The sequence below is a fragment of the Ochotona curzoniae genome, unplaced genomic scaffold, assembly GCF_017591425.1.
Source record: "Ochotona curzoniae isolate NIBS_2020 unplaced genomic scaffold, NIBS_Ocur_1.0 scaffold_2476, whole genome shotgun sequence".
NCBI lineage: Eukaryota > Metazoa > Chordata > Mammalia > Lagomorpha > Ochotonidae > Ochotona > Ochotona curzoniae.
Genome location: NW_024467095.1, coordinates 11,773,468 through 11,788,088, shown reverse-complemented (window position 1 = coordinate 11,788,088; position 14,621 = coordinate 11,773,468). Strand labels below are relative to the sequence as shown.

The 14,621-nt window shown below is 40.8% G+C and overlaps 2 protein-coding genes across 4 annotated transcripts; one reads left to right on the top strand and one right to left on the bottom strand.

Moving 5' to 3' along the window:
- The first annotated feature begins 4,066 nt into the window (after positions 1–4,066).
- On the top strand, positions 4,067–13,902 carry DNAJB9 (DnaJ heat shock protein family (Hsp40) member B9). Of its 3 annotated transcripts, none has more exons than XM_041002025.1 (3): positions 4,067–4,241; positions 11,304–11,530; positions 12,388–13,902. In XM_041002025.1, the coding sequence occupies exons 2-3, from the start codon at positions 11,314–11,316 to the stop codon at positions 12,837–12,839; spliced, it is 669 nt and encodes a 222-aa protein (XP_040857959.1). In that variant the 5' UTR covers positions 4,067–4,241; positions 11,304–11,313; the 3' UTR covers positions 12,840–13,902. The 3 variants fall into 3 exon arrangements, with proteins under 3 accessions (XP_040857959.1, XP_040857958.1, XP_040857960.1); XM_041002024.1 differs by lacking the exon at positions 4,067–4,241 and adding an exon at positions 9,676–9,818; XM_041002026.1 differs by lacking the exon at positions 4,067–4,241 and adding an exon at positions 9,676–9,824.
- THAP5 (THAP domain containing 5) lies at positions 4,836–9,386 on the bottom strand. The gene is made up of 3 exons (XM_041002023.1): positions 9,237–9,386; positions 7,745–7,937; positions 4,836–7,302 (listed from the first exon to the last, which is right to left on the bottom strand). Exons 1-3 carry the CDS (start codon positions 9,314–9,316, stop codon positions 6,400–6,402), a joined length of 1,176 nt encoding a protein of 391 aa, XP_040857957.1. The 5' UTR covers positions 9,317–9,386; the 3' UTR covers positions 4,836–6,399.
- Positions 13,903–14,621: the final 719 nt, after the last annotated feature.

The window sequence follows — 14,621 nt, the reverse complement described above, 5'->3', positions numbered from 1 at the left end:
AGGGGAGGGATAGGTTCTGTTCTCTCTCTTGATGGGATAGGGAGTAGTTGCCTTGAACGAAGATAACTGGTGGTGACCATCTGCTTTCATATCCACACATCGTGATAGTACTACAGTCATTCTGACCAGTGACTGATGCCAAGAAGTCCATAATGAAATGATAACTTCTAAAAGAAGTCTTGGGGTTGGCATGATGGCTGTACAAACTAATCCTCTGCCTGCAGTGTTGGCATCCCATAAGGGTGCCAGCTTGTGTGTCAGCTGCTCCACTTCTGATCCAGCTCCCTGCTAATAATGGCTTGGGAAAGTAATGGAGTGTTTGAGATGCCACATCCATATGGGAGACTCGGAAGAAGCTCCTGGCTCCTTGCTTCAGATCTGCTGTGTTCTGCCATTGTAGCCATTTGGGAAGTGGGCCAATGGATAGAAGATTCTCTATCTCTCCTTCCTCTGTACATCTGCTTTCAAGTAAAAATAAATAGATCTTTAAGAAAAAAGAAACTGAATTTGTTTTCAAAAACTTCTCTGCAAATAGTAAGTCCAAACACAGATAAAATTTTTTTTTGCTGACGAAATCTAACAAATGGAAGAAAATCAGATAATCCTTGACTTGTACTAGCAACTCCCTAATAAGAAGGATACTAAGCAGAACAGATTAAAAGTGCGTGTGTTACAAAGTCTCAGTGGATTCCATTTCAATTCTGCATTTGGAGTGGGACTGTGCATATATTTAGTCTGGCAGTTAGATCCCTGTGTCCTAGGTTGGTCTCCTGGCTGCTCCATTTCCGATCCAACTCAATCTGTGTATGGCCTGGAGGATAACACAGGTCCTTGGGCCCCTACACCCCATATGGAAGGCCTGGAAGCGCCTAGATTCCAGCTTTGGATTACTTCAGTTTTGGGTGTTGCCGCCATTTGGGAAATGAACCAGCAGATGGAAAACCTCTCTCTAGCTCTCCTGTCTGTCTCTGTAAAATCTACCTTTCAAAACGACCAAGCCAAAAAAGGTGCTCATGTGCCAAACCAGAGGGCAGGGGGTGACTCTCAGCTTCAGCTCCTGACTCCCAGCATCCTGCTAATGCACACACGGAGGTGACAGCATTGTCTCAAGGAGTTGGGTCCCTGCACTTGCATGGGAAACCTGGATTGAATTTCTGATCCTGGCGTAACCTCGATATGATGGGCATTTGGAGAGTGAGGCATCAGATGGTAGTGCACTCTCTCTGTCTCTCTTTCTCTCTCTTCTTCCGCTTCTCTCTTCCCCCCTCTCTCCCTCTCAAATATTTTATCAGAAAGGTTTTGTTTCTAGTATTCTTGTTTAGAAATGCATTTTTGTGATGATAATCAAGTATACATTTCTGTGGTGGTATCTAGTAGCGTGCTTCTACTTCCAAAGATCAAATTATATTACCAAAGCAAACTAGAAACCAGATGCTTCCTATATTATATAATATTATTTCATTTTATATTTTATCATTTCTAAATCAGAGAAATTAAACAGGGAGGCTAGAAGTTGATGTGCTATAGAATATCCCAGACCCCTAAAAACAGAATTTTGGCCAAATATATCTTTAATGCATTGTTTAATATTCCAAAGCTGCCAGCACTGATAAGCTGTGGTGCTGGCCTCTCTGTGGATAATTCAGCGGCTCTGCAGGTACCTTTTACCTATTTCTCTTTACTCTCTCAAAAACTCTTTTTCGTATTTTAATAACACAAAACTAACTTGATTGACTTCCTTTTTATCTGTTTTTTTTTTCCTGGTACATTCTAGTCTTAGAATGCCAGGGAATTCATTTTCATTTAGATTAAACCAGAGTTTCAAGCTCAACAAAATTAACCTCATTTCACATTTATGATATTCCAATCCATTGTGCATACTTAAACACCACACACTTTTATTAATGGAGTAGCTGAACCATGCACTGCAAAAACTCAAGATTTAGGTACCTCTGCAACTGGCTCCTGTTTCATTGCTGCTTGCTTTGGATTGTATTTCAATAATCAAGAGATAAGAACACAATTTCAATAATTATTTTGTGGTGACCCCCAAAATACTTGTTTAAACACCGAGTTTATTTTTGGACATTTCCTGTAGTAGTTCAAAGGCTAAAATTTATTTTGCACAAAATTGTCAGCTGGTATTTGTCTAATTCTGCAGGGAATGTTCCTAGTCTGCTTTGAGATCTGAGCATACTCTGTTTAGTTCTAGGTCCACTCCTTTATTCATTAAAATCACAAGGCTGAACTGGCAAATATTTATGTATTCCAAATTAGTTTAGTAGTTTTCCCATTTCTGTATTTCCAGTTCTTTCAGAGAATAAAATATGTAATGAGCCCTATGCTTTCCTAATGAATAGCACAGGGTAAAATGTATTGTTGCTCTGAGCAGTGGTGTTTTAGGCTGGGCAAGGGCAATTATTTTCCCCTTTCCTAATTTAGTAAAATTTATGAGATCTCTTTTCAGGAAAATGCCTGTACGCAAAATTTTTTATTAAGTTTTGGGGGATTCAGTTAGCTTTATGGAAGCCTCTCTTGGTTTTGACCCCCAACTCATAAAATCACACTCTAGAGGGAATACTACATCACCTTCCTATTTAGTATTATACCTATAACTCTGGTCATTGTTATAACAGAGACCAGAAGAGATCTCATTATTCACACTATAATTCAAGTTAATATTTTACCAGAGTCCACTTGAATAATAGGGCAATAATAATACACTCATGAAGCTGTAAATTGGTTAATTTATATGCTGATTGTCTTTGTGTGGAGCTCAAATTAGACCCAGCAAAATAGTTCCAGAAATATGGGTTAATGGGTGCTGTTCACCGGGGCAATGTTTATGGAGCTGTTGTACCAGAAACTGTGCTAGGCAATGATGCTAAAAGGTCCATGAAAACACACACTTTGGGAGGATGAAAATTTACACTCTGATTATGAAAACAAGCAAACAAGCAATAGTGACAGAGGGTAAGAATTCTAATACAATTATGCAAGGAGAGCTGGTAGACTAAATAAGAAGCTTCCTGGAGGCAAGAAAGAAGGCTTTCTAGTGTTCGAGGTCAGTCCTGAAGGATGAGTAGAAGTGAGCTTATAGTCCTTATGCATATGCTTAGGAAGTAAGTGTGCTACAAGCCTTGCTGCTAAAATCCAACCACCAACAACCAAAACCCCAGTCCTCCATTCTCTCCACCCGGGTCAATCTCTTCCAATGCTGTGTACTTATAATTTCACACTAACATTTCTTCCTCATCTATATAAATTTCTTTTTTGAATCTTCATCACATGGGTTATTTTTATTTGTTTTATGAATTTTCATTGTCTTGAAGAACTCTATTCCTGAGCCTTCTAGCTTCCTCTAAATTGAACAGGAGACTCTCCAGCCTGGAGTCTGTCTGTCATGTCTCCATCTTCCCCTTGCCACCAACTTGTGATCCTTTTGATTCTTTCTCATGTTATTTTGTTCTTATTTTCGTCTCTAGATAAATTTGATGATAAGAACTCAACTAGACATTCCACCCAGAAAATAAACCAGAGAGATGTCCAGTGCTGGGCTAGGCTGAAGCCAGAGGCCTGGGGCTTCATCAGGGTCTCCCACTTGGGTGGCTGGGGCCCCGTGGGTTTTCTACAGGTTTTCCCAGACCAGGAGAGATTTATGAAAAAACATGGCTTACAATATCTGCCTTTTCACCATATCCTTATAGGGTCTTCCTTTTGTTCTCTCTGTTTTAAGACTTATTTTATTTTTATTTGAAAGACAGTTATAGAGAAAGAAGGAGAGAAGGAGGAGGAGGAAGAGAGAGTGAGAGATTTTTCATCTGCTGGTTCATCCCCGCATTGGCTGCAATGGCAGAAGCTGGGCTGGTCCAAAGCCAGGAGTCTGAAGACTCTTCCAGGTGGTAACCCACGCACAGCTGATAGCTGTAATTTTAAATTTATTGCAGGCTCACTTGAGGTTCCAGGTGAGGGCGCTCTTGCCGACCTGCAGATGCCTGGCTCTCCGGGAGGGAAGGGCAGCTCCCTCGTACAGCCTCGCCTTTATGACCTCATTCATGTGGTCACTGCCCACAATCCAGTCCATGATGAGGGAGGCTGAATGACTGGATTTTCTCAGTGAAGCATGCGGGCGAGATCCTCCACCGGGGCAAACCAGAGGGAGGAGCAGGAGAGGAGCGTGAGGAAGAATTTGAGACTGGAGTTACAAATGTCCTGAAGAAATATCTGTGGATTCATCTGAGGTTGGTGCTCATGAATTTAGAGTGGTTGTATCCAGCTAGCTGTATTTGAGCTCAATCACAGATGGAAACAATTCTAACTATAAAACAAACAGTGAAGTTCCAACTAAGTTGAAATATAATTTGGATAGGCTGGCTCAGTTTAGAAATTCAATTAAGAAATCAACCGACTTAATTTTTAAATGCTAAGAAATCTAGTGTGGTTGGAACACAGGGTGAACAGAATCAGAGAATCATAAAAGGATACTTTAAAAAAATTGGTAGAAAATGGGATTAAATGACACCTTTGGTGCAAAATTTGTTTGGAAACTCATACACATAATGGTAACAAGTATGGCTTTGTTTTGTAGACATTAGAGTGATTCTGAGATAGGGAGATGGAGCTAGATCTGTGGGTAAGACAAAAGCGGATAGCAGAGGCTACGATGAAATCCAAATTAAAATTTGAAAACAGAAGCAGGATTAGCTCAGAGGCCACTGTCATGGTCTGGGTAAGAAAGTAAGTTGGCCAGATCCTGGAATTATAAATTACAAATTGAAGGTTGAACTGGGTTAGGCTGAGAGCATCCACAACTGAATATGCATAAGCCACAAACATGTCTTAAACAATTTATTAAGTTTAAAGAAACTGCTAGACACAGAGATACCTTCCTAAGGAATCTATAAACAAACAAAAAATTATTATGTACATGGTTGAAAACTGAATTGAGATGTTACAAGTTCACCGAGGCTTAGCCACTTTCATCTGTATTGCATAAGCTGGCAAAGTGAGAAGGTAATACTTAAAAAATAACACTGTATTAATTTTACTGATTATCCACATATAACTGATATTTAAAAATTCTGTTCTCCCCGAGTTCACCAATGAAGACCTCTAAGCTTTTTGAAATTAACCAATAAACTTTCATATGATATCAATTGATGTTACTGGCATGGAGAAATCAAGTGAAATCTAGTAGACAAAAAAAGCATCATGCATTTAGGAAGCAACTAGGATATTATTTGCTTTTCAGAGACAGTATTTATTGAGCACCTCCTACCTTCCAGACATACTGTTCACCTTATGGAATGCTCAATACTATCTTTTAAGACAAATAATGGTATTTTTTTTATATAATAGATGAGTAAACTAAAAGTATACCAACAGCCAAGTTTTAGAGAACATATCTGTCTAAACTGGTGATGTCACAGAGCAGTTTGCTGTTACAGTTCTTTTTCTTCAGTTGTGTGCATATAAGCAGTGTCTTTGTCAACATCACTTCTTTGTTCTACCAGGAAAACTGCCTATGGTGATCATCACTTATCTATAATTTTTTGATTATTAAATTCATTATACTTACGTGGTGAGGTATACTAATATTATTCTGAAATAACAGACACTTTAAAAGCTGTAACTATCCAGAAATAGATACAAACTATGATTTCTAAAAAATATGTATTTTAAACCAACTTCACTAAAATTTCTGGTATGCAAATGTAATTACGTATATACGATGTTTACTCCAATATTAAATAACTGCGTGTTACAACAGTCAGTCACTTTACAAGGTACTGAAATACAATACCCTTTCAACTTCAAGGGGCCTCTTCTCGGAATTGAGCTAATGGGTGTTTCCTTAGTTTAAACTGAACAAAAGCTGTATTTTCCATTATATTACAGATATATAATTATAGCCAAAGTCAAACAACACAGGATTCAATAAATATTAAGGAGAATCCAATACTTAGTCAAATTCTAAAACTATCATTTAAGTATATATTATCTTATAGAAAACCTGTCCTGATAAATATATCTTAATAGTGAAGGAAGAAACTATAAATAGACTATTAGGAGATGGTTTAGGGCCTGAGCGTAGCTTGATGAGAAACCTACCCACATCACATACTAATGTAGAATCAAGACTAATTCTTCTACTGCTTCTATTTTGGACTATTCTTTCACTTTATGACTATTTATTCATTGTTTCTTAATTTAGAATATCATCTAGTAGTCAAAACTTTTGTCCAGCTCAACCACTTTCTTTTTCTCAAAAAATAATCATTATTACAAGAATAGAATGCCATTTGTAACATTACAGGACTTTCATAACTTTAACAATATGAAAACTGCATACATTTTACATATAATTTCTGATTTTGCAGTTAAAGTCTTTAAACCTCTTTATGTCATGGTGACTTCATATGTTGTAAAATGGTTTTCTATAACCTTAACATTCTCTTCAGATAGCCAGCTTTCCTGTGTTAGTTGCCTTATAAGAGCTTCTAAAGATTTCAACCTTCCTAAAGTTTGTTGCTCTTGTAGCTCAAGAAGAGTTACTTTTGAATGCAGCTTAGAGACCTTCTGCCAGAGATTTTCCTTATTTACGTCTTGTCTGCAGTAAGAGTGCTCAAGCTGTAAGACTTCTGTTCCATAGTCTAGATTCCTACAGAAGGAGTCTTCCATGTCTGTGTCTTCCATTTCTGTAATTTCTTTTCCGGCAGGTGTAAAACAATTAATTGCAGGTTTAGAATCTTCTGTGGGTACAAAACTGGCACTAACAGATTCTTTATCTGTGTTCAATTCTTCAACTGTTTGGTTAATTGGACTGAGCAAGGACGGATTTTCCTGTGATTTGATTTCCATGGAATTCGTGAGCGTTGGATTAGCATGATGATTGGGGTTTTTTTCAAGAAGCTCTTGGGTTTCCAAAGACTGCTGAGCATCTTCAGAATCTGAAGTTGTCAAAGTCACAGTTGTAGAACTGAGATTCTCAAAAGGTGTGTGAAAACTCCCTAGATCAGTATCTTGGTTAACTGCTGTTTCTGAGGTAGATTCTGGTTTTGCTGTGTCTTGTCCAACTAGATTGAGAGTTACTATGCTATTTTGTATGCTTCCTGCTTTTGGAGCTGGTGGTGTGACCAAGGCAAATGAATGAAGTGATTCTGCGTGTTTAGGTGGCACACCTCTGTCCAGATTTTTGCTTGTCACCTTTGATGCAAATGATCCTTCTTGGCTGGCTTGCAGGCAAACTTCCTTCTCTTCTGATTTTTTCTTCTGAGGTTTTTTTTTCAAAGGATCTTTTCCCTAGAAAATAAGATATTCAAATTCTAATAAAGCTTCCCTTAAACGTTTATTTTCTCATTGGTTAACACTATTTAACTGTAACTTTAGCAGTATAGTGGTCAGGCAAACTAAAAAAAAAAAATTTAAATATGGAACAATTTTCATATACCTAAACATTTTTTTTAAAGCATAAAGCCCATTCAATATTAAAACATTAAGAGCCTTCAAAAGACTAGAAAAACTAGTAATGTTAATAATGTTTATGTGTGTTACCTTTTGCTTTTCTTAAACCATATTTCAGGACAATTTAAAGAAAAAGCACAAGTTAGTGTTTCTCTTTACTGCGATCTCTCCTCCTTTCTCCACTCGGTCACCTGCCACTCCGTAACTCCCATCCTGCTCGGTCACCTGCCACTCCGTAACTCCCACCCTGCTCAGTCATTACCCTGACCCATTCCAATACCTCGCTGTCTTCAGGCAGTGAAAATATCGTTGGAATTGCAGTCTGTTTCAGATATCGAATACCCCATCTGATGTCAAGAGAGTCTGGGGTAAAATGGTCACTACACAGGAACTGGTATTTACTGGGTACCCAGGAATCTCGTTTCATATTCTTTAACCACTTTTCAAGTCTGTCTTTGTCATGCAAAGGAAACCTGAAATTAAAAAAAAAAATTAGAACTTTGTTATATATTTTGAAAATTTTGTCAGAGTCCAGTGCAATGCATCTAGACAGTTCAGTGTATTCTCACTCTACTGACTGTGTTCCCAAATTCATAAGGGTTTATGCTACAGCTTGCTACACGGTTGGCCTCAGCAAATTCAGATTTTCAAGGTTGATGCTATGAAAACGAATTCACTTTTTGTTTTGGAGATAACATATACACATTATGAGGACAAAAATCTTTAGAATTAATTTGCATTATTAGTATCGTTTTTCCTTGAAATAACTTGAAAAATTTCTATAGTTCAATTTCGAAAGCTATTCACCACATTTTTAATGGTCTGTGAGCATATCTGTACAACAGAAATAATTTGCAAAAACATGTTAAAGTTTCATTTAAACATGCACGGCCAAGTAAACCTGGGCAATGCGGGGCTAAACAAATTCCAAAAGGGTTTTCTAATCCAGATTTTGTCAGACTAGAGCTTTCCCTAGCAACTGGCCAGGCTTTAGGTATTTCTCCCTGCAAATCTTTCTCTGCATCTTCTGGAAAACTTCTACTGGAGACAGCCAAGGACATACTGCTCTTAACATGTAGGCTAAGCGAATGAATCACTAAGTCAATTAGGACCTCAGGTCTACTCACAGAAAATAACTGACAGACATTTGCAGAAAGTGAAAACCACAGTGGGATGCTAAGAAGTTATTTTTAAATACAAAAGAGGAAACGAGATATTTAAATTTGGTCACTTTTCATGCGGATCAACTACCTGACCCTCACATGTGTTGATTTATCTCTCTACACACCAAGCATGAACGAGGTGCTCTTCGTAGCTCCCCACCTGACAGGTGACACCCCGAGGGTCCCCCTTGGACGGGCTCTGGAGCCCCGACTCTTAACTTCCTGCAGACACCCCGGTTCTTCCAAGAGAAAAAGCAGTCGTTTTACCATCTCTCGGAAATACTTCATGGCCCTCGTCATTTCAGTTTCACCCGGCCACCCGTCCCCTGCTTGCACGACGAGAGTCCCGGGCAGCGTCACACAGGACGGGAGGGCGGGTGAAGGCAGGAAAAGGCTTAGACGCCCACCGCACTAACTTTTCTTTCAGAATTGCTCTACTGACACCCCAGCAGTGCCCCCAGCCCTCTCTCCCGGCTTCGCCACCTGCCGGCGTCCCGCCGAGGACACTGCCCATCAGACAGGTGGACACTCACAGTCCCCGGCTCCAAAGGCCACAGGACACCTTGGTCCAAATACGAAGCTGGCGTTTCCGCTCCCGAGACCACTTACGGGTAAAAACTCAGCTTCCGGTCTTTATGGTTTCGTCCCCGGCGATTCTTGCAGTAAATCGCTGCGCAGTAGCGGGGCATGTCTCGGCTGCCCACCGGAGAAGCAGACCCGACGAGCTCTGGGACACTAAGATGGAGGCGGGGTCCAGCTTCCTGGCCCACCGAGGCACTGCGCCTGCGCGCAGACCCACCGCGGGCCGAACAGCCGCGGCTCCTGGCGACTCACTTCCGCCCTTGCGGAGTTCAGCCTCACCCCTTTGGGGTTTGGGGGGGTACGGAGGGAAGTGACGCACAGCTGGCGCGGCCACAACAGTTTTCCACGTGCGCGTAGCGCGCCAGGGTCAGGTGGGCACCCGGCAGCCAATGAGGAAGCGTTTCGTGTAGATCTCACTCCTGAGGCGGTGGCGCCTGCAGCGGCCGGCCGCCAGAAGGGAGCGGGAGCCGGGAGGACGCTGCCGCGGCGGCTCGGGGAGACGTGAGGTCCGAGGGCCAGCGGCGCAGGGGCGGACGCGTGCCGGCTCCGGGAGGGACCGGGGCCCCGGGAATCGCCTCGGCCGTGTGAAAGAGGAGCCGCCGTCAGAGGGTGCGGGTGAGGGACGAGGCCGGGGGCGCGGGGAAGCGGTGGCGGCGGCGTCCATGGGCCCGGAGCTGTGTGTGTTTTTTGGGGAGGAGAAAGAGTCGCAGCGTTGGGGAGCTGCAGCTCGGGGAGGCTTCGGCTTGCCTGTGCCAGACGAGTGGCCGAGACCGGAGATGGCCGACTGTGTTCGTCCCGGCGCCGCTTTAGGCATCGGGGAGCCCCGGCGGGGCCTGGGTGGACAGGGCGGCCGCCGCGGTCTCCTTGAGGGTGGGTTGCCAGGGCCGGCCACCAGCGTTCGCAGACAAGGCCTGGGCTGCGGGGAGCTGTCCGTGAAAGAAGGAGAGATCGTGAAACGGCGAAATAACGTTTGTTAAACGGAGTGGGGTGCCTGCCTGTGTGTGGGCTCTGAGTCCCGCCCTGTCACCCCGGAGCAGCCTGCAGCCGGCGTCCGCCGGACCAGTCCCTCCGTGAGCTCGCACTGGGTCCCCGTGACCACGGGAGCGACTCAGCAGAGCAGGAATCCACCTGCTGATGGAGAGCGGAAAGGGCCCCAGGAGAGGAAGGCAGGCAGTTTGCACAAAGCAGAGTGGCTTTTCGTCAGCCTGGTTGTGTCATCATCTTGGATTGTTCAAGGAAGGGTTCTTGAGGCACAGTCCTCGCAGAAACAAAACCCACGAAAAACAAATCAAAAAGAAATCAATCACTGGGGCTTTGACTTCTAAGTAAGTAGAAATGACCGTGAGACGTCTTTAGTGCCCTTAAAGGGAAGCGGAGGACTCTAGCACCCTAAGAAGTTTGAAAATCGTAATAAAAAATAGCTTAACTAAAATACAAACTTGTCAAAATTCTTTTTTTTTTGACAACCTTGGTGGAAATCTTCCATTCTGTTGATTAGGTGTTTTGAGCCGAACTTTTTGATCCCTGCATTTTTGTTAACTATTTCTTGGAGAAAAAGGGTGGAAATCGTTGCAGTGTATTATCAGTGTTCCTGCTGAGATTGTAGTGCGTGGCTTACCTGCCGGAATCAAAGCCAAAGTGGTTTTTTTTAGAAAGCCAAGGTTACTGATTTAGACACTTGGGGCTGTTTGCCTTGCTAGTTAAATATGTTATCCCTTCAGAATATTAATTCTTTAAGATTTCCATCCTTTAAGATATTTTCTAAAAGGTAACTTTTATGTGAAAAATTAGTAACTAATAAAAATTTATGTCATGACAGTGTCATGCCATTTTGATGTTCAGCCAGAGTATGAGGGAAGAGGCAAAGAAGGTTGTTTCAGTTTGATTGAATTCTAACTGTTTTCAACAGGGTTGGATGTAGTTCAGAGTTACCAAGCCTGTATAAATGAAGTGTGAATGGGTACAAATTGCCGGCTTTGCTGTTTTAATACTGCATTATATTTATTGTGTATTCTGAAGACTTACTGGGTTTTTTTAAAAGGGAAGAAAGTGTTTAAGGTTAGCTCCACTGATAAATATTTGTTTCTTTTTTAGGATATCAGAAATGGCTACGCCCCAGTCAGTTTTCGTCTTTGCCATCTGCATTTTGATGATAACAGAATTAATTCTGGCCTCCAAAAGCTACTATGACATCTTGGGGGTGCCAAAATCGGCATCCGAGCGCCAAATCAAGAAGGCCTTTCACAAATTGGCCATGAAGTACCACCCGGACAAAAATAAGAGCCCCGATGCGGAAGCAAAATTCAGAGAGATTGCAGAAGGTAAATGCGTCTGGGAGGTGTCCCAGCTAAAGGGAATCAAGTGAGGTTTCGTGGAGTTGGCGCAGGGATGTTGGGTTTACATGTAATGGGATTCTCTTGGGGTTTTTTGGTAGTACAGTTAACTGACTCCTAAGTGACTGGATGATAATAGATAGTTTTGTTGATTTGACATGAACATCTAAAATTGAAAATGTATCATTTTATTATTTTTTAAATTGTGTTTTTAATTGAAAGGCATTTTTGATAAAATCCTTGTCAAATAATTTATGAAGCACAATAGTGCAACAAGAATGCAGAATATGCTCAAATGCCTCTTTTCTATTTGGCATTTCACAGACATGTTTGTCTTTGAAGGAGACATGTGACACACATTTTCACTTGAAACTAGTTCTAAAGCAAATTGCAGGTACAGGACATTTAGTAATTTGTGGGTGTAGGTATAGTGAGCTGGAATTAAATTATTGCTTTACCTAGTAAGGAAGCAAAAATCTGAAATTCTATTAATTGGTTATACTTGATTATCTAATTTTTAAATAGAAGTAGTGATTTTTATACCAGTGATAGGAAGGGTGAAGAATTCTAACCATTTTCCATGTATATTTGTGGTTTAATGGAAGTATTCATTTGACAAGTTATTTATTGAGTATTTACTATCAGTGGTATTATGTTGTTAATAATACAGAGGACAACAAGATAAAGACCCTGATTTGTTTTATATCTGTGACTTTAATGTAACCCTTATTTTTACAATGATTGCTTTTATTTATGGTGTTAGATCCTCGCCTACAGACTTGAATACCTGTACCTGAAGAGGCTTGAATGTGTATGTGATTTTGAATGCTTTTGTTTATTTCCAGCCTATGAGACGCTCTCAGATGCTGAGAGGCGAGCAGAGTATGATGCACTGGGGCACAGTGCTTTCACTAACGGCAAAGGACAGAGAGGAAATGGAAGTCCTTTTGAGCAGTCATTTAATTTCAATTTTGATGACTTATTTAAAGACTTTAGCTTCTTTGGTCAAAGCCAAAATACTCACTCCAAGAAGCATTTTGAGAAGCATTTCCAGGCCCATCAGGACGCCTCCAGTCGGCAGAGGCATCATTTCCAGGACTTTTCTTTTGGAGGCGGACTGTTTGATGACATGTTTGAAGACATGGAGAAGATGTTTTCTTTCAGTGGCTTTGATGCCCCCAATCGGCACACGGTACAGACTGAGAATCGGTTCCATGGATCCAGCAAGCACTGCAGGACTGTCACACAGCGCAGAGGAAACATGGTCACGACGTACACTGACTGTTCCGGACAGTAGTTTGTTCTTTGGGTTCTGTCAGATTCAGCTGGTTGACTCTTCCTCTGTATCTTTGAGGCTAAACAATTTTCTGTGAACTGTGTTTGACAGGTGCATGATTTCACTTAATTTAAGCAATTTGATATGGCAGTTAAATACATTTAGATTATTATTGACAAACATTGAGCAGTAGAAAAGTCTAATTATTTTATTGATTTGGAAAGTTTCTTTCTAAAAAGTTAAAGCCTGCCTGGGGTCCTTTTTCCCTACATGCATTTGGGCTAATTAATGTAGCCAGTTTTATTACTCCCCCTCCAAAAAGCAATCTTTGAGTTTGCCTGATAACACACTTACAGTCTTTACTTTTAAAGTTACGTTTAAATTGTGTGAACTTGAGTGATTTTTGCAGTGAAACCTTTCCTAATTTAAAATTGCATGCTCTGTAGCATCTGTGACTTGAGTTGCTAAATATACATAGAACTATATAATTGAGTCAGCAAAGGAGAGCAGTATCTTGGTTAATTGCCAATGAAAGCTTTAGAAAGGGATGATTTGTTAATTACCACAGAACCATGCATTTCCACAGTTGAACTGAGATAAAGGATTGTATCGCTCATAGTCACTTAGGCTAAAAAAGTTGCAAACTTAAGAAATATTGCCAAGAGATTGTTACGTGTTTGTTCCCTGGCTAATGATTTTACAATGTTGAAACCATGGCTACTTGTCCACCTTTTTGCATTTCTTAGTTGTTGGTGTTCTAGGTCTTAATTTGAATTTATGTGTCTTTTTTTTTGGTGTGTGTATGTGTGTAGTTCCTCTACTTTGCACTTACCTTTATCTAGAGATTGACTAATACCTCATTCTGTTTGTAAAACCAGCCAGTAATTTCTGTGCGACCTTATTATGTGCAATATTTTTAAATCCTAAAAGATGTGTGCTTCTGTTTTCAAATAGACTTATTTCTTTAGTTCTGCACTTTCCACATTGTATTCCTTTTGAGTATTAATCCTATGGATACATATTAAAACTAGTAAATGTCGCATACAACATTGTGTGGGAGAAATATAATATTTACAACCTGCGAGTCTGTTGTCCTCTTACTGTTGAGTTTATAATGCAGTTCTGGAGGGGTGGAGAACGTGGGAGCCTGGGACACATGCTGACCACAGGCGACATTCCCAAAGTTACTTAGGCTTTCCTCAAAACCCGGATCTGACATTCTTTTATTGCCGTAAGTTTGAGTAACTTGAAAGCTTTGTTAGCTACAATTTTGGTGTAATTGCTTGCTAGGTGCAAGTATTCGTTGTTCTTAGTTCTTTCCTTTTGGGTCTGGTTGGGAAAAGTGGAAACATTGCATTAAGTTGTATTTGTTAATCTTTAACTTGAAAACTTAGGAAAGTGTATTCACGTATTTTTAATTTCTGAAGGTTATACTTAGTACCTTTGTTTGAAATTAATAGTAATAACTTGGATTTGGGGCTGAGAATTATTTATGTCTAGTAAACAAGTGAGACCTCCTCCGTCCCCGAGCCACAGCCTCGGAGTCGGGTTTGGCTTCAAGTGTGCACTTTCTGTATTTGCATGCGTTCTTTTCCCCTAGGGTTTATCTTCATTGCTTCCCTTGTTATACACATTGATTGTTTCCCCCTTGACCTTGTTTTTGGCCATTTGTGTAATCTTTCAAGGCAAATGGACTCTGAACCATATAGACTTAAGATTCAAAGTAAATATTAAGATTTTTAATTAATCCGATGTGTGTGAGTAGTTTGGTATGTAAGTGCTTGAGAACTGTGCCACTGATCA

What these genes read in the sequence shown, in the direction of transcription:
- THAP5 (XM_041002023.1), bottom strand. Translation starts at nt 9,316, where the DNA reads ATGCCCCGCTACTGCGCAGCGATTTACTGCAAGAATCGCCGGGGACGA. An exon ending in CGGAAGCTGAGTTTTTACCC is followed by an intron (nt 7,938 to 9,236) that starts GTAAGTGGTCTC and finishes TTTTAATTTCAG; the next exon opens with GTTTCCTTTGCATGACAAAG. An exon ending in CACTGCCTGAAGACAGCGAG is followed by an intron (nt 7,303 to 7,744) that starts GTATTGGAATGG and finishes CTTATTTTCTAG; the next exon opens with GGAAAAGATCCTTTGAAAAA.
- DNAJB9 (XM_041002025.1), top strand. Translation starts at nt 11,314, where the DNA reads ATGGCTACGCCCCAGTCAGTTTTCGTCTTTGCCATCTGCATTTTGATG. An exon ending in ATTCAGAGAGATTGCAGAAG is followed by an intron (nt 11,531 to 12,387) that starts GTAAATGCGTCT and finishes GTTTATTTCCAG; the next exon opens with CCTATGAGACGCTCTCAGAT.